General features: G+C 35.0%; 1 protein-coding gene across 19 annotated transcripts in view; it reads right to left on the minus strand.

Moving 5' to 3' along the window:
• The window catches only part of ALG13 (ALG13 UDP-N-acetylglucosaminyltransferase subunit), a 128,802-nt gene that overhangs the window by 99,840 nt on the left and 8,902 nt on the right, over positions 1-20,060 (minus strand). For all 19 annotated transcript variants that reach the window (XR_004260617.1, XR_004260618.1, XR_004260619.1 and 16 more), the window contains exons 4-6: positions 3,635-4,001; positions 2,973-3,056; positions 726-776 (exon numbers count right to left, since the gene is read on the minus strand). Coding sequence is in view for 16 of the 19 variants with exons in the window: in XM_032250791.1 (XP_032106682.1) it covers positions 726-776; positions 2,973-3,056; positions 3,635-4,001 (502 nt within the window). In the remaining 3 variants the exon portion in view is untranslated. The remainder of the gene's footprint in view (positions 1-725; positions 777-2,972; positions 3,057-3,634; positions 4,002-20,060) is intronic.

Consider the following 20,060-nt stretch of genomic DNA (forward strand, 5'->3'; position numbering starts at 1 on the left):
TTCTGTAGCTAGGAGGTAGTTTTTTTTCCAAGTTCAACAAATTTTTAGCTGATTAGCACTGTTTTAGATGAAGAATTTGTAGAACACACTATAACCTGTTTTGAGACTTGGAATACTGTGATAGCTACTCACTAACATAAACTTGTCCTGAAAAAAAGGACCTAAAGCCCTACTTAGCCATTAAGTAATAAGGACAGGTAATATGAGAGATTTAAAAAACACAAAAGTGGATTAAAAGGCAGTACAAAAAGGCAGCAGGGATTTAGTAAATGTGTTTTAAGTCCAGAACTATGGAATTAACTTTATCACATAAAAATTATTTCTAAATAAACTATTTATTTATGAATTTTAGTACCACATAAAAAGAAGACAACTACAAATCAGAGGAATTGTCTAATAAAAAAAATGACCTCTTGGTAAAATTCATTACCACCCTCCTCCCCCATTAAAGTGAAAAGGCTTAAGCTTGTCCTGTTTCCAAGTAGTGTATACTCTTTTGCTAGTCTATGGTTGATGGGACTGTTAACACACAATCATCAATGTTCAACACCAAACAATAGGTCAATTGCCAGCCTCTAAACTTATGCAAGAAATATTGGATTCAACACAGCTGACTACTAAAGAAAAAACTTGGTGTCTGGCTAAAATAATACAGCTGAATGAATAAATTTACATTACTATTCCAAATAACTCTGAAAAGATTAAACCCCCATATTTGATCTTACCTTGGGATCTCCCAACCGTTCCAGGTATTTCTCAAAAGATCCCTCCACATACTTCAAAAATAAAACAAACTCGACTTAACCAAATACATAGCATTACTGAAATCTGATTATATTCTGCAATATTATCCTGCAATGGATTTTTTGCTCAGGTCAACAATTATGGTAGTAAGTTTCTACTCTGCACAGCACCTCAAGAAGATTTGCACATACACAAAAGTCATGAGGGAGAAAAGCTAGAGTATAAAAAGTATCTTAGGAATTGGTCCTGGCATATCCACATACCAGTGCATTTCATCAAATGGTATGCTTTTGAGTTTCATTTGAAACACCAATTTAAGTGATAATTTTCATAAATCAAGCAAGACCAGTACTTCTAAGAATTTCAAATTTGAAGACACACATTTACAAAATTAAACTGAGAAACTTTAAATTAGAGAATTTCATTAGTTTCAAAAAAGACCATGGGACAAGGGAACTTTTTAGGGGTGATGGAAACATTCTCTATTTTGATTATAGTGGTAGTTCTATGATTGCATATCATCTACAAAACTAAAAATGTCAAACATCAAATGTTTTTATTGTATGTAAAATATACCTCCATAAAAATGAAATTAAACTCAGGGAATGTAACAGATTTATTTCTAATTCCATGCATTATCACCAGACTTATAAAAAATCATTTATCTATTCTGTAACTATCCTTGCACCCCTCTATAACTGATACACAACCACTTATCTGCTTTCTATCACTATAGATTGCCTTGTATTTTTTCTAGAGTTTTATATAAGGGAAATTAAACAGTATAAACTTTGCAGGGGGTCTGGCTTCTATCACTTAGTATTAAATTGAGATATGAATCTCAATTATTTAGTTTTAAAATTTTACACACATCTTTGTTACTCAAAATGTTGTCCACAAACCAATAGCAAGCATTACTTCAGAGTTTGTTAAAAATGCAGAAATCTCCACTGAACACAGTGGCTCACACTTGTAATCCCAGCGTTTCGGGAGGCCAAAGCAGGGAGATCACTTGAGCCCAGGAGTCTGAGACCAGTCTGGGCAACATGGTGAAACCTCATCTCTACTAAAAACACAAAATACTTAGCCCGGCAAGGTGGCAGGCATCTGCAGTCCCAAGTTACTTGGGAGGCTGAGGTGGGAGGATTGCTTCAGCCTGGGAAGCAGAGGCTGCAGTGAGCCATGATCCTGCCACTGCACTCCAGCCTGGGCAACAGAGTGAGACTTTGTCTCAAGTGGGGAAGAAAAAAACAAATCTTGGGCCCCAACTCAGACCTACTGAATCAAAACCTGCAGTTTAACAAGATCTCCAGGTGATTTCTATGCACAAAAATACTTGAGACGCACTGCTTTACACTATGGTCTTGCATTTGAAGTAATGTCACTAATAATCCTTTTCCCAGGTGTAGAGAGGACTAAACTCAGCTTCAAGGCAACAAGCTTTTAAGTCAAGAAGTCTTCCCATAGTTTTAAAATTCACTGAAACTTGTTGAGAAAATTAAGAGTAAACCTCGAACAGTAGGCAAATACTCATAATAAACAGAAGAAACGAATGCACTAGAAGGGCCAGAAGTGTTTTGGGTTTTTTTGTTAAAGCCACTCAAAAGGAAGCCTCCAATTTTGTTAACAAGAATTCAAATACATGAAGGTGTACAAATATGTCTTCTAAGTTGTACCTAAAGTTAATCATTAGTGGCAGAGCTCTAATTATACAATTTGTCACACGGAAAGACCAGATACTTGGACTCATTTGTTCCATTACAATAAATTTTACAAGATTCCCCAAATTGACTGGCTGAAGATTACTGTACAGAGGATTAAGCAAGAAAATAGAGGGCGTTCCCAATTGCATATCTTTTAAAATATGCATTTCAAAATATTAGCAGAGCCAACCCTTTCATGAAGTATTAATTGTTCAACAAAACTGTATGGATAACATAAAACAGCAATCAAAATGTAACTTTTTAGGGTCTGGAGTTCTTGGTATAGAAGGTAAGTAGTGGGAAAATGTAGATTATTCTTCATTTTTAATTAGAGTCCTAAACAACTTAATTCTAGGAGAGAGTCCAGAAGCACATTAGCTACTGGGAAGGGAGCCAGCTGGGAATTAAATATTTGCTATTGAGGAGACTGCATGATACAGTTTAATTTTGGTAGGTGCTCATAATTATTTTCCCACCTGCTACATACTTTACCAACAGCTCTCCCAGGGTATGTATTCTACTTACAGACTCAAAAGTTTGTTGATTTTCCCTCATATATGAGACACAAGCTTTCCTGATTTCCAGATGATGGACCTGGCTGCAAAATAACTAAAAAGAAGAGAAAGACCAGTCCATTGTCAGTAGTCCTTTAAAAGAGGTACTTCTAAATCAAGACTATGAACTGAACACTTAAGCCCTCCTGATTCTGAATATATGTAGGAAATTGGGAAATTAAATCCTTATCTTATTAAAAGTTTTTTAATATAATCTTCAATGTAATTGGGGAGCGATGGCTGTCATGCCCCATCCCCTTTTCTACTCCGTATGTGCACAGCCTGTAAATATTTTCCTAGGCATTGAAGATAGAGGAAGCAGGCGATGCTTACAAAGGATCAAGATATATTTCAGTTTTCTTTAGCCCCCTTATCTTACCCCTCCTACATTACAAACTGGCATTTAAAAAACAGAAAAGATAGCAAAAGTACAGCAACATATTTAGACTAATCAGCAAAGGCATGCACCAAGATAATAAGAAGCAAGCAGTTTCTCTCCAAGACCTGATAGGCCTGGATGTTTTCACTAGCAAACAGAAAAGGGAATTTTTTTTCTTTTGGCAAAAAACAGGACTGTGCCATGTCTCAAACTCCGACAACTTAGTACAGGGAAGATATATGTTTTCCTTTTACCTGCTCCGAAATAGCCCGAAAGAGGCAAGAGGCATCCTTGGCAGTCAGCTTTCGAAACAGCCCTAAGCTGCCTAAATATTCATCCATTGATGCCTCATTCAAAGACTTCTGGCTGCAGTAGTTTTTCCATCCTTTATGCATTTTGTACAGGGTCGGGGTGAGAGGGAGAGGGAAAAAAGTGTGGTAAGATGGAAAAAGTAGGGTGCAGGGAGGATGGGCAGCAGCGACAAGAGCTTGTTTATGCAGGTATCTGGAAAGCAGCCCAAAGTCTAGGCCTGAGAAGGCAGTTGAATTCAGCGCCGCAGAATCTTGGCACTTCTCAGGAGCAGAAGCAATGGACTTGGCTTGCTCAGGACAAGTCAGGACCCTGTGAAAAGAAGAGGAAAAGCCAATCCTCCTAGGAATAGGGAACTGAACTGAGGAGGAGACATGGGAGGGAGGGAGGGAGAAGGTGCTTAGAGTTACCTCCTTGGGGAAGAGTGGGATTAACTCAATCAGCCTAAGGTTGAGAAAAGTATGCATAAGCAGCTGAGCTTTGGGACTAGAAGGAAACTGACTTTGCAGCTTAACTCAGGGCAACTGCTGCACGAGGCTGAAAAGGGACTACAATAAGGCTCAGGTGTGTAGGATGCAGCCTGGTTCGTTACATTGCTTTAAGATCTCTAGCTGAATTTTCAACTACAGTCTCTGCCCAAATTCCCAGCTCTTTTCATAGTTTCAGGGAAACATGAAGGGACAGAATCTTCATGAACCTAGTTAACCAGTGAGCATTTTCATTAATATCTTTTTAATACACACATGAAAAAGGAGAAGGAACTTCCCTTAATCTATAGTGGCAGAGGGCACAGTTCAAGCTAACTGCCAAAGCAATTGCCTGAATATTTAAGATGTAGGGTTGAAGTAATCTTCTCATTTACTTCTAGGTAATAGTCCCTGCCAGGATCACAAAAACTAAATCTTAGTAGCCATGCTAGGGAACCTTTATACAGTTCTTGATTAATGCCTCCAAAGTATTATATGGCACCAATAAAAAGGAAAAATGCAAAGAAAGTGTATTGCTTTAAAAATGTAAATAATTTAAATGGAAGCAGCATGAAAATATCCACAAACTTTCTAATAGACTACATTTAAAATATTATGGTACAGTATGAGATGAGTTGGACAATGAGAAATGTGTTTCAATATTTTACTAGGGTACTTCTCCAAAAACATTACTCTGGATTATTTGAAAACCAAAGAAAATACTAAGTGCCAAAGGCAGGCCCAATCACTTGTATTATTTGTTTCCATTATCTATACTATCTAGTGTCTTTTATTTTTATTTAAATGCAAAAATCCAATTCCTTTCTTACATTTTTTTTAAGTATTAAAAAATAGGTCAAAAGCTGGCTTTGGAGAAGGCACAACATTAAGCTGCTTCAAAATTTGTTTTTTTGGTTTTTTTTTTTTTTTTTTTTTTTTGGTATCTGTGGATCCAGTTGTAATCATGACTGCCCCTTCTAGGAAAAGCAGCAATATTTTATAATTTAGGAATTAAATACTGCCGGGCGCGGTGGCTCAAGCCTGTAATCCCAGCACTTTGGGAGGCCGAGGCAGGTGGATCACGAGGTCAAGAGATTGAGACCATCCTGGTCAACATGGTGAAACCCCATCTCTACTAAAAATATAAAACATTAGCTGGGCATGGTGGTGCGTGCCTGTAATCCCAGCTACTCAGGAGGTTGAGGCAGGACAATTGCTTGAACCCAGGAGGCGGAAGTTCAGGTGAGCGGAGATCACGCCATTGCACTCCAGCCTGGGTAACAAGAACAAGAGTGAAACTCCGTCTCAAAAAAAAAAAAAAGAAAAAGGAATTAAATAATGGTTGACATAGCAAAAAAGGAATAAATCTTGACTTCCTTAGCCAATTTGAAATTACCATAACTAATTTCTTTTTTTTTTTTTTTTTTAAGAAAAAGGTCTCATTCTGTCACCCAGGCTGAAGTACAAGTGCAGTGGTGTGAACACAGCTGACTGCAGCCTCAACCTCTTCAGATCAAACAATCCTCCCTTCTCAGCCTCCCAAGTAGCTAGGACCAGAGGTGCACAGCACTACACCCGGATAATTTTTGTATTTTCTGTAAAGACGGGGTCTTGCCACATTGTCCAGCTGGTCTCAAATTCCTGAGTTAAAGCTATCCTCCCATCTTAGCTTCCCAAAGTGCTGGAATTACAGGAATGAGCCACCATGTCCAGCCACTAATTTCTTTTTAAAAAAACCTTGGAAAAGTGATGCCTTTCACAAAAGTTCTGAAACATACTGTTTGGGAGGAGGGATTGCCATCTTTCATTACACCCACTAATTCACTGAGAAAAACTAATTAAAGGTTATAATTTAAAAGTGTTTGTTTCCAGTATATTGTACCTGTAAAGAAAAACACAAATGCTTCACATCTACTGCTTTTTAAATGAAAAATAAGTATGGTATAAAAAACAATGCAATCTAAATGCTTCATTTTGAGGAAGGGAATGGGGGAAGGGAAAATCAGGAGAGGGAAGGAGAGAATCAGAAAAGTAATAGGAGAAAACAAAAAAAAAAAATGGGCAAGAAGACAAAAAGAGATAGAGCAAAAGAAAAGTAATGCACAGGGAAGCACACAGAAGTAGACCCACACAAATATGGTCAATTGATTTTTGACAAAGGTATAAGATCATTTCAATAGAGAAAAGATAGCATTTTAATCAAATGGTGCCAGAACAATTGACCATCCACATGCAAAAAAAGATCCTCAAGCTATACCTCACACCATGTACTATAATTAACTCAAAGGGGAACACAGATATAAATGTAAAACAAAACTTCAATATTTTTAAAAAGAAAACATAGGAGAAATCTTTAAGATCCAAAGTCGGGCAATGAGCTCTCTGATACATCATAAAAGAAAGAAAATTGACTAACTGGATTTTATCAAAATTAAAAACTTTTGCCCTGCAAATGACATTGTTAGAAGAATGAAAATACAAGCCACAGACTGGGAGAAGATATTTTTACATCACATATCTAACCAGAAAAACTTTGTAACAAAATGTATAAAGAACTCTGAAAAGATAACAATTAAAAAAATCTGATTTCTTAGATTGACAAAATATTTGAATACACATTTCACTAAAGATATAACAATGGCTAATGAGCACAGAAAAGATATTCAAAATCACTGATCTCTAGGAAAATAAAAATTAGAACCACAATAAGACATCATTACAAACCCACCAGAATAGCTATAATAAATAATACAGACAATAACTAGCATTAGCAAGGACTGGAGAAACTGGTCCTAAGATGCTGGATGCAAAAATTGTATGATTCCAAAAGTAATACGATTCCATTTACTGAAATATGCCAAAAGGGTAAATCTAGATACAGAAAGCAGATTAGTGGCTGCCCAGGGCTGGAGTGGGACTAGCCATTAACTACATATAAACACAAAGAATCTCTTTGGAGTAATAAAAATCTTCTAAAACCATTTTGTGGTGATATGTGCATAATTCCGTATATTCACTAAAAATTAAATTGTACTGTTAAAACTGGTAAATTTAACAGCTTTCAGATATGTCACATACCATATAATTCTCCCACTTAAAGTATACAATTGGATTTTTTTTGTATATTCAGAGCTGTGTATCCTGAACCATACATAATCAACTTTAGAACATTCTCTTTACTCCCAAATTGACATCCTGCATCCTGTAGCTGTCAACTTGTAATCCCTCTATCTCCACCAACCCCAGACAACTACTAATCTACTTCCTGAATCTGGAGATTTCCCTATTCTGAACATTTCAAATAAATGGGATCTTAAAATATGTGGTCTCGTGTGACTCATTTCTTTTACTTAGCATAAGGTTTTCAAAGTCCACTCATGTTGTAGCATGGTGCATCACTACATATTTCAATCCACTGTATAAACCAAAGTTTGTTTATCCATTCATTAGTTGATAGAAATTTGGGTTGTTTCCACTGTTGGGCTATTATAAATAATATTCCTATAAATATTCACATACAAGTTTTTGTTTGGACTTATGTTTTCAATTTTCTTAGGTATATAACTAGGAGTGGAGTTACTAGATCATACGATAACTCTAGGTTTAACCATGTGAGAAGCTGTCAAACTGTTTCTCACAGCAACTGCACCATTTTACATTCTTACCAATAGTGTATGAGGGTTCCATTTTCTCTATACCTTATCAATACTTGTTATTTTCTATCTTCTGATTACAGTCATCCTAGTGTGTGTGAAGTGGTAGCTCACTGTGGTTTTGATTTTCATTACCCCAGTGGCTAACGATATTAAGCATCTTTTCATCTGCTTATTGTCCATTTGCATATCTTTAATGGGATACCACGACATACATCTTAGAATAACTAAAATAATTTTCTTTAACCTGATAATACCAAGTGTTGAAAAGGATGCAGAACAACTGGAACTATCATATGTTGCTAGTGGGAATGTAAAGTAGTGCAACCACTGTGGAAAATAGTTTAGCAGTTTCTTACAAAATTAAACAGAATTACCATATGATCAAGCAATCCACTTCTAGATATCCACACAAGAGAAATGGTAACACAAAAACCTCTATGTGAGTGTTTATAGTAGCTTTATCATAAGCTCTCAAAACTGGAAACAATCTAAACATTCTTCAGCTGGACAAAAACTGTGGTACATTCAAATAATAGAACATTTCCCAGGAATGGAATATAAAAAAATATTGATACATAAAAGAACATGTATCTCAAATGTGTCTGAGAAGTGAAAAACGACAGGTTCAAAAGGCCACACACTGTATGCCTGCATTTATATGACATATTGAAAAAGGCCAAACCATAGGAAGGGAAAACAGATTAGTTTTTGCCGTTAGTTAGGGCTGAAGAGAAGGGTTGACTACAAAAAGGAAGGATAAATGGAGGCAGTGGAATTGTTCTGTACCTCAACTGTGGCAATGGTTACATGATTATGCATTTGTCAAAATTATAGAACTATATAAGAAAACAGGCTAATTTTACTGTAAATTTAACAGTAAATAAAACGAAAAGGAGAAGAAATATAACAGAGTTGAGGAGCTCAAAGAATAGTCAACAAGATTGGAAAGAAAAAAAATAAGAAAATTAGATTATCACTCTTGGAAAGCTAACACCTAACCAACAGGAAGCCCAAAGTGAGATGAAGAAAGCAGAGGGAAAGAAACGAAGATGATGATGACGATGCCGCCAACAATATAAAAAAATTCTAGCACTGTAGAACATGAGTATCCATATTGAGATTGAAAGGGCCCATGACGTAGCCACAACAATGAAAGCAAAAAAGATCATCAGCCCTGTAACAATAAAGTTCCCTAAGTCAGGGGATAAAGAGAAGATCCTAAAGCTTTCAGAGAAGAAAAACAGTTTATACACAAAAGATCACAAATAAGAACACCAATATACTTCTCAAAAGAAAAACTAGGATTCAGAAAACAATGAAGCTCCAGATTAGAAAGGAAGTTATTTCCAACCTTTATTTCTATACCAAGCTATCAGATGGAAGAGTAAAACAAGGTGTTTTCAGGAAAAAAAAAAAAAAAAAAAAAAAGATTAAAAAATGTTGCCACCCTTTCTCAGAATGCTACTGAAGATATATGAAACCAAAATAATTTTTTTGTAAAGTCCAGGGATGGAAGGGAGCTATCTTGGAAATAGGAGATTCAACACAAGAGAAAAGCAAAGAGAAATTACAGAATAAGGATGAAGGGGAAATCACAGGAAGACAGACACTCAGTAGGACTAGAAAATAAACATTTCAGAAAATAGAACAGAAAACTCCATTGTGTATATCTCAAAAAATATAATAAAAGTTTAGATAACTTGATGTGTTTGAATATAATAAGGAGAGATGTACACTTCTGTTGGAAAGTTTGGAGATGTTTCTATCAAAAACTGGGAAAATGACAAAATAATGAGATAAAATTTTACAGGAAAGGAAATAAAATCATTGAACACTACATGGCTCAGATGTAAATAATACTGTACTTAAGCAGTCACAATAATGTCAACATTGAAAATGAATCTCACAGAAATGATAAAACTAAATTAGGAGGATGGGAAGGAAAATGGGGAAGAGAAGAAAGAAAAAGTCTCCTCTTTGGAACCTCATTACCCCTCTTTCAACAATGGATAACCTAGATAGAAAATCAATAAGGGAACATTAGACTTGAATAACACTTTACACCAAATGGACCTAACAGACATATACAGAATATCCCATCCAACAGGAACAGAATACTACATATGGACCATTATCCAGGATAGAACATATGTTAGGTTAAAAAACAAGCCCTAACAAATTTAAGGGAATTGAAATCATATCAAGTATCTTTTCAGATAACAATGGCATGAAACTAGAAATCAGTAACAGCAAGAATCTTGAAAAATACACAAATATGTAGAAATTAGAAAAAATGCTTGTGAACAAGCCAATGTGTCACATAAGAAATCAAAAAAAAAAAAAACCTTGAGACAAATGAAAATGGAAACATACAAAAACGTACAGGATGCAGCAAAAACAGTTCTAAGAGGGAAAAGTACAGTGGTAAATGCCTACACTATAAAAGAAGAAAGATCTCAAATAGTCTAACATTATACTTCAAGGAACTAGAAGAACAGCCTGAAGTTAGCAGAAGGAAGGAAACAAAGATCAGAGCATAAATAGACTACAAAAACAATAGAAAAACAATAAACAAAACTAAGAGTTAGTTTCTCAAAAAGATAAACAGAATTGACCTACCCTTAGCTAGACTAACTAGGAGAAAAAGAGAGAAGACTCAAATAAATCAGAAATGAAATAGGAGACATTACAATTGATATCACAGAAATACAAAGAATCACAAGAAACTACTTTGAACAATTATACGCCAACAAACTGGATAGTCTAGAAGAAATGGGTAAGTTCCTAGACACATACAACCTACCAAGACTAAATCATGAACAAATAGAAAATCTGAAAAGACCAATAATGAGGAAGGAGATTGAAACAGTAATAAAAGTCTCCCACCAAAGAAAAAGTCAAGAACTGATGTCTTAACTGCTGAATTCTATCAAACATTTAAAGAAGAACCAATACCAATCCATCTTAAGCTCTTTCAAAAAAGAAATATTTCTAAACTCATTTTACAAGGCCAGTATTACCCTGATACCAAAGCCAGATAAGGACACTATAAAAATAGAAATTTACAGACCAATATCCCTGGTGAAATAAATGCAAAAGTCCTCAACAAAACCCTAGCAAGTTAAATTCAACAATACATTAAAAGGCTCATTTCCCATGATCAAGTGGGATTTAACCCTGGGCTGCAAGGATGGTTCAACATGCATAAATCAGTAAATGTGATACATCACATTATCAGAACGACAAATCAAAATCATGATGATTTAAATAGATGCAAAGAAAGCATGTGACAAGATTCAACACCCCTTTATGATGAAAACAAAAAGAAACCTCTCAACAGATTAGGTATACAGGAACTGTATCTCAGTACCATAAATGCCACATATCAAAAATCCATAGCTATGACCATTTTCAAGGGTGAAAAATCGAAAGCTTTTCCTCTGAGATGAGTGAGAAGACAAGGATACTCCCTCCTACCACTTCTATGCAACATACAAATTGTAGCCAGAGCAACTAGGCAAGAGAAAGAAAACGAATCCTACTTGAAAAAGAAGTAAATTTATCTTTATTTGCTGATAACATGTCTTATATACAGAAAAACCTAAAGACTACACCAAAAAATGGTTAGAACTGATAAAAAAAAATTGAGTAAACTAAAGGATACAAAATCAACATACAAAAATTCAGCAGTGTTTCTATATATTAAATTATCCAAAGAGAAAATTAAGACAACAATCCCATTTACAACAGCAGCAACAACAACAACAAAATATTTAGGTATAAATGTAACCAATGAAGTAAACTGATATACTGAAAACTATAATAAACACTCATAAAAAAAAAAAAAAAAAAAAAAAAAAAAAAAAAAAAAAAAAAAAAAACCCACAAACAGAAAAATATCCCACGTTTATAGATTGGACATTGTGAAAATTTCCACACTACCAAAGTGATCCACGGATTCAATGCAATCTCTATCAAAATTCAATGACATTTTTGCAGAAATAGGAAAAGCAATCCTTAAATTTACATAGAACCATGGAAGACCCCCAAAAAGACAAAATAATCTTCAGTAAAAAGAACAAAGCTGGCAGCATCTCACTCCCTGGTTTCAAATCATCAAGTGAGTATAATCAAAACAGCATCATGCTGGTATAAAAACAGACATATGGAACAAAGGAACAGGATAGAAAGCCCAGAAAGAAACCTACATATTTATGGTCAATCAATTTTCAACAAAGGTGTCAAGAATGCACAATGGGGAAAGGACAGTCTCGTCAATAAATGGTGTTGGGAAAACTGGCTATCCACATGCAGAAGAATGAAATTGGATCCTTATCTTACATCACATTAAAAAATTAACTCAAAATGGATTAAAAACTTAAATATAAAACCTGAAACTGCAAAACTACTAGAACACAGAGGAAAAGCTCCACGTTTCTTTGGGCAATGATTCTTTGAATATGACCCTGAAAGCACAGGTAACAAAAGCAAAAATAAATGGTATGGTACCAAACTAAAAAGCTACTGCACAGCAAAGAAAACTATTAACAAAGTGAAGATACAACCCACAGAAATTGAGAAAATACCTGCAAACTATACATCTGATAAAAGGTTAATATCCAAAATATTTAAGGAAATCAAATAACTTAAAAGCCAAAAAAGTAACCTATAAGGAAATCAAACAACTCAACAAGCAAGAAAACAACCAAATTAAAAAATGGGCAAAGGAACTAAATGAACATTTCTCAAAAGAAGACATAAAAATGGCAAACAAGTGCATGAAAAAATGCTCAGCATCACTAATTATTAGAGAAATGCAAATTAAAACAATGAGATTATCACCTCACAACTGTTAAAATGGCTTTTATTATAAAAGATAAAGATAACAAGCGTTGGCAAGGCTGCAGAGAAAAGGGAACTTCTGTACATTGTTGGTGGGAATATAAATTAGTACAGCCATTATATAAAACAGTATGGAAGATCCTCAAAAAATTATCTGGTAATTCCACTTCTGGGTATATATGTCAGGGGATACCTGCACTCCCATGTTCATTGCAGAATTATTCCCAGTACCCAAGATAGGGAAACAACCTAAGTGTCCATCAGGGATGAATGGATAAAGAAAATGTGGTACATATATGAAACAGAATACTATTCAGTGTTTAGAAAAAGGAAACTCTTTCATTTGTGACAACATAGATGAACCTAGAAGACATTACATGCTAAGTGAAATAAGCCAGGCACAATGACAAAGAGGGCATGATTTACATGCAGAATCTATATAAGTTGAACTCATAGAAGTAGAGAGTTAGAATGATGGTTACCAGAAGCTAGGGGTGAATAGGAAAAGAGAAAATGGGGAGCTGTTCATCAAAGGGTACAAAGCTTCAGACAGACAGAAGGCGTAAGTTCTGGGATCTTTTGTACAGCAGAGTTTCAACAGGCAATAATAATATATTGTGTATTTCAAAATAACTAAGAATTTCAAATGTCTTGCCATAAAAAAGATAGGTAAGTTAGGTGATGCATATATTAGCTTGACATAATCATTCCACATTGTACGCAAACAGCAAAACATCACACACATTGTACCCTATAAATGTATACATAATTGTGACTTGTAAATTAAAAATATTAATTTCTGAAAGTCTCCTCTTCCATGTAGGAAGCCTAAAATGATACTCAAATTAAAAAAAATAAAACCAATTTGAGCATATTATTTACAAAACATAAAGTAATATGGTCACCAATAAGAAACAGGATCAGAGATGAGGAGGAGTAGGACATATGACTGCTGCTTCTTGTTAGAAGCCTTGTAGAATTAACATTTTTAACTATTCACAAGTATTACCTTAATTAAAAAAAAATGTAAACATTTTATTGTTAGTGAGCAAGAAATAATAGCATCACAAACTGGGAAAACAAGTAATTGGAATTTTACAGCTCCAAGGAACCTTTTATTTTACAGATGAAGAAACAGCTCTGAAATAGTTTTAAGACTTAGTTTTCACATCCAATCAGTAACAGTACTGAAACTATATAAAATCTCCCAATGTTTGCACAATTACCATAAACAGCAATCACATACCAGGGCAGGAAAGACATGAACAAAGGCTCAGAAGAGGTAAAGCAGAGGTTCCATTCTACAGATGAGTACAATACGGTATTTTAAAGAGACCTATGGGTCAATGCCAGACTTTGTCTTGCATATAATAAAAAGACACTTCAAGGTGTTTAATACTGTCCTTTGAAATGTCCAACTGGCTTTCTCCACAGCAAGCTACTTTAGTCCTGTAAACCTCCAGAAAAGTGGTTTTCAAGTGGAGGGCTTGTTACAAGATTGCCTCTTGCCCATAGATTCTGAGGCAGGTCTAAGATGAATCCTAAGAATATGCATTTCTAACAAGTTCCCAGGTGGTGATGGTGCTGGTCCAGGGAACACACTTGGAAAACCACTGCTCTAGAACAATGTTTTCCACAAGTTATTAGTAAGTGTTCCTAAAAGAGAATTTCAAGGCCAAAATTTCAGCAAACTTTGCATACTATAATCCTATCCTTGAGATTCACAGTGCTCATTAGCAACATTAAAGGTCCTAAGGAATGCTTACAGTAAATGCTTCATATTTTTTACCTAGCCTTTACCAAACATCTTTTTCCCTCCATAGATCACTTATTAATGTTTCAAAGTTTGAGAAACTCTGCTCTAGAAATTTTTCTGTGACTTAAACCTATGGTTGTCAGAATAATACATAAGATACTGTATGTTCAGTGTTTAGCACATTCGTGCTTCAATATGGATTGCTGTTAGCTGCTATCTGACAAAACATTTACCAAGTAATTATTCTCTGGTTAAAAAAAAAAAGTTAAGGACCAGAGCAATTTCACTTAAATTCCACTGTAACTCAAGCCAAAGTTCTAATATGGGTCCATATCCTGTTGCCCCAACCCTAATGGAATTATTACCTTTGACATCCAAGTATAATGGGAAAAAAATTGTTTTCAAAAAGATGTTTTAGGCATTGTACCTCTGGGTACAGATAAAAATAAAACAAATTGAAAAAAAGTAAAGTAATTACATATTTTATCTGTCATGAAATTGATAGGCTTCAATTTTATAATTACTACTTTTTATACTGAAATTTAGGTAGAAACGTAATTTGTCCTTTTAATTGCTATATTTATTTCTTCACTGATCAAATGAGGAAACTGTAATGTGACATATAAACATTAATTCTTTTAATTCTAAGGTAAAACTCCACGTTTCAACCAAATAAATGAAGTATGTCTGGAATTATTTTTTTTAAAGCATACATTACCTGTGACTTACAAGGTATAGTTGTATATGACAAAATGCTATGAGTTATTAGTTTCTGAGAGGCAATATGATATCATGAAAAGAACATTATGAACTTGGCTATGCCACTTTATTCTAAGTCTCAGTTTCCTCATCTGTGAAGTAAAGTAGATGGGCTGCACAATCTTGAAGTACTCTTCCAAGTCTAGGGAATTACTCTGTGATTCAATACTGGATAACAGACTTTAGGTGGTAAAATTTGTAATCAATATTAAAATATTGATAGCACCTTCCTTTAAGTGCTCAAATTTGTGATCAATATTAAAAACAGCTTTGGGGGTATTAGCCTATTATCTTGGCAAAAAGTAGGGATGACTGGCCCACATAAAAATGAATAAATCTGACATTACCATATACAGAACTAGATTTTTAAAGATAACAGACCCATGTATTAACATGTAATAACTTGTAACAGAACCTACTGAAAAGGCAATTAATATTTAAAAAATTAGCCCTAAATAACTTCAATTATTTTTAGTACCAAATAACATGAAGCCAATTAAGGGAAATAACTCTACAGAACCTCTTTTTAGGGACTTTCATTACTGAAAATATAATGGCAATGTTTTTTTAAAATGTATTTTAACAGCACCCTGGAATTAGATCCTGTCAACTTTTCATGGTGAATTATTCAAGCAGAATTAGCAAAGCAAGATTTATGAAGGAAGGGAATACAACGGTTCCAAAACAAAACGTGGCCTGGCAGCCCTGTTCAATCTCCTCCTCAAGTTTTAGGAAGGAGAAAATAAAGGTAAGATAAAGAATGGATTTCTCAAAGCAGTGATCCTTGTTTGGAAATACAAAATAAAATGAATACTATCAAGAACGACTTGCTTTCATTTTCTTCTCTTCCCCATTTCTACCTGATAGCATAACAATACAGATTTCTTTAAAAAAAAAAAAAAAAAAAAAAAAACGCAACTACTACTTGGCTTTAAAATATATCACACTGGCACAGAAATACTGAGGGTTGTTTCTTGACTTAAGATACCTACAGTGTCTGATCAGTCTAGAGACAGGGATTAGGGGAAGGAAGGAAAAAACCCAGAACATTTTGAAGTACTGGAAAGACCCATTCACTTAAACTTCTAAATAAACTTAAACTATCTAACTATAACCCCAATTAGAAACTGTGTATGTGTTTAAATACGGAATTCAATGAAAAATCTGTATTCCATATCATTTAGGACTATATTCTGTGAATTCTAGGAATACATCTCTTACTCCTATTTCTTAAAAACTAACCAAGAGAAAAGGTAGTATTTCAACAGCATTTTTAATTTTTAAAACATGCCACAGAACTAGGTTTATGTCTTAGAAATCACCTATGGAGAAGTTAGTTTTACTAATTCACAAGCAGGAAAACTGAGATCCAGAAAACTACTAATTTAGGCTAAGGACTTAAGAATGTTTTTCACTACTAAATTTTGGGAATGTATTATCTACTCACTTCACACTGGCAGTGGAGAAACAACCAGTATGTAATGCTGCAGAAAAGGAGGAATGAACAATTAAAAAGATGTACTATTGGCTCCCTTGCAGGTATCATTTCTATAGTGACTATCAGGGTCCTGCAAACAAGTACTTCAGAAGCACACTTAACTGTGAGTAAATACAATATTGTACTGCCTTACTGGAGTTCTTCACCAGTCTATTGTAGGATATTCTAAAGTAATTACTACAAATAAAAAATTCCATTTAGTCCTTATTATCTATTAGGAAAAACACTACACAAGACATTATGGGTTACAGATATTGACTTAATTCTTAATAGTATAAGAATATTAAGTTTAGTTTCAAAAATGTGTTGTCTGGTATGCTTTAAACTTAATGAAAAAAGTCTTGAATTTGTTTTACATTATAAAAAACTGGTAATCACTAAATTTAAATGTAATTAATCAAAAGAGTTTAATTATAAATGAGTCTAGGAGTTCACACCAAAATAGTAACGAACAATGACCAAGAAATGAAGTCACTAAAGGTAGCCTCAACCTAGGGATTTTTAACCTGGGGCCACAAGGTGCTTCCAAACTTCCTGAAAGTCAGTGCAAAATCAGGCATATGTAAAGAAAAAAAGCAGTAGTTTTAAATTAAAGAGTTCCATGGCTGAAAGAAGCTTAAGAACCACTGCCTCAGAGAACAGGACTGCAGCCATCAAAATATAATCATGTTCAAAGCTATGATATGAGTGTCAATCAAAATAAGTAATTTTGGCCAGGATGTGGTAAAAAAATTTATAAGACAATAAAGATATAGAAATGCCAACACAGATGGTATATAATGGTATTAAAAGCCTGTCAAAATATTTTTCAAGCATCAATATCAACAATAAGAAGCATGTATTCTGTACAGGCACAGTGCCTCATGCCTGTAATCCCAGCACTTTGGAAGACCGAGGCGGGTAGATCACTTGAGGCCAGGAGTTCAAGACCAGCCTGGCCAACATGGCGAAACCCCGTATCTGCTAAAAATTCAAATGTTAGCCAGATGTGGTGGTGGATACCTATAATCCTAGCTACTAAGGAGGCTGAATCACTTGAACCTGGGAAGCCAAGGTTGCAGTGAGCCAAGATCACGCCACTGCACTCCAGACTAGGCAACAGAGCGAGACTTCAAAAAAAAAAAAAAAAAAAAAAAAAAAGGCCACATGTATTCTACATTCCTGTTTGAACCTAGCCAGGTTTGTCTAACCTTTTGTTTACCAAACTATAAAAATAAATAAATAAATAAAAGCTATACATATAAGGTTTATAACAGAGTATTCGCATAGGAAATTAGCCAGGTAATAAGTAATTAAATACCACTTGATAGCTGGGTGCTGTGGCTCACGCCTGTAATCCCAAGACTTTGGGAGGCTGAGGCAGGCAGATCACTTGAGCCCAGAAGTTCAAGACCAGCCTGAGCAATGTGGCAAAACCTTGCCTCTACAAAAAAAATGAGCCAGGCATAGTGGACCATGCCTATGGTCCCAGTTATTCCAGAGGCTAAGGTGGGAGGGTCACTTGACCAGGGGAGGCAGAAGAGCCAAGATCTTGCCACTGTACTCCAGCCTGGGTGACAGAGCAAGAGACCCTGTCTCAAAGAAAAAAACCGTTTGGTAATATCCTAAACCTTTCTCCATGTAAGCTTTTACTAGAAAACACTATATATACACTGCTTTTTATATACCTGACTTTTAACATCATGTTTTACCACAAATCCCTGACAGGTACCATTATTTGACAGACCCTTAAATACCATTAAGATATTACACAGAATCAGCACTGTTATATTTGGGATGCTATTCTTATACATGCTTGATCCTACAAACTTATACAATATGATGGTCACATCTTCTGATCAAGAGATGTACCAGATGCTTTGCTGTCAAGTCAAAATCAGTATGAAATAAATGTGTGCAAGATGAGTGTTTCCTAAAACAATACATAATCCTAATCAAGATAATCAAAAAGAGAGTACTAAGTTACAGAGGTACATTCATCATTTATGGAAACCCTACTATGTTTCAGGCAAAGGACTCAAGAATGAGTAAGATATAGTTCCTCCAGAGTAGGAATCATGTCTTGGATACTGCTGATATAAAAGGTAGATTCTCATTATGCATTTATATTAAAAGCCTGAATGATGAATAAATCGGCTTGAGGTACTTAGGAAATAAAGCTGTGAATACCTGGAAACCAATTAGATATAAGGGGTTGGAGACACAGTTAAAGGCTAGAAGAATGACTAAATGGTGATACCATTAATAAAGATAAGCACCTCACAAGAATGAAAAGAAATATTATTTCAGTATGGGGCACATTGAGTTTGAGGTGCTTACAGAAATAACAGACAGGGCCAAAGGCAACTGGAAATACCACTTAGGAACCCAAATCAGAGTTGGGAGATACAGATAAAGGAGTCAACAATAGTAGAAGATATGGGAATGATGAAAATACTAAGAAAAGATATAAAGCAAAGACCAAAAAGAAACTTTAAAATATAAATATTTAAGGAAAAAAAAAAAAAAGGTCTGTAAATAACTTGCAATCTGGTAAACCAATTGGCCATCACAGTTTTTTTTAAGTAGCAGAGCAAAAATTCAAAAAGGTTCTATGCCTATGGCTAGCATACAATCTAAATTTCTCAGAAAAATCCTCTGATTTCAAATATTCTGTCCTACTGTCCCCATAATGGATGGAAATGTACTGGAATTCAGTGTTCAAATTACAATTTCCACATCATATCTTGGACCCTAAAATGGAATAAAACTTTTTCTTACATTATGTCATTTGTAGAATGGACAATTATTGCATAGGATTAAAGATTAAATGAGTACATATGTGTAAAGTACTCTGAATAGTACCTGATACATACTAAGCATGAAGCGTTAACCCAAATTATTTTTAACTTCCCACTCCCCTATAAAAATATGGTATTATAGCCAGGCACAGTGGTTCACTCCAATAATCCCAAGTACTTTGGGAGGCCAAGGCGGGAGGATCATCTGAGGTCAGGAGTTTGAGACCAGCCTGGCAAACATGGTAAAACTCCTTCTCTACTAAAAATACAAAAATTAGCTGGGTGTGGTGGCACATGCCTGTAATCCCAGCTACAAAGGAGGCGGAGGCAGGAGAATCACCTTAACCCGGTAGGTGGAGGTTGCAGTAAATGAAGATCATGCAATTGCATGCCAGCCTGGGTGACAGAGCAAGACTTGGTCCCCCCCCCCCCAAAAAAATGGTATTACATGTACAGCAGAAAATTGATCACCACATGGCTATCATGATGACCCTTTCCAAATCTTTCCCAAAAATCTATTTCAAATAATCTGTCCATAGGTGTCATTTCTCAGACTATATGCAGGGTTTTGGTCATCTCCACATATTTTACACTATGAACAAATCAGAGGAAT

This window comes from Sapajus apella, unplaced genomic scaffold, assembly GCF_009761245.1.
Source record: "Sapajus apella isolate SASKATOON/1434 unplaced genomic scaffold, GSC_monkey_1.0 scaffold73, whole genome shotgun sequence".
In the NCBI taxonomy this organism is placed as follows: Eukaryota; Metazoa; Chordata; class Mammalia; order Primates; family Cebidae; genus Sapajus; species Sapajus apella.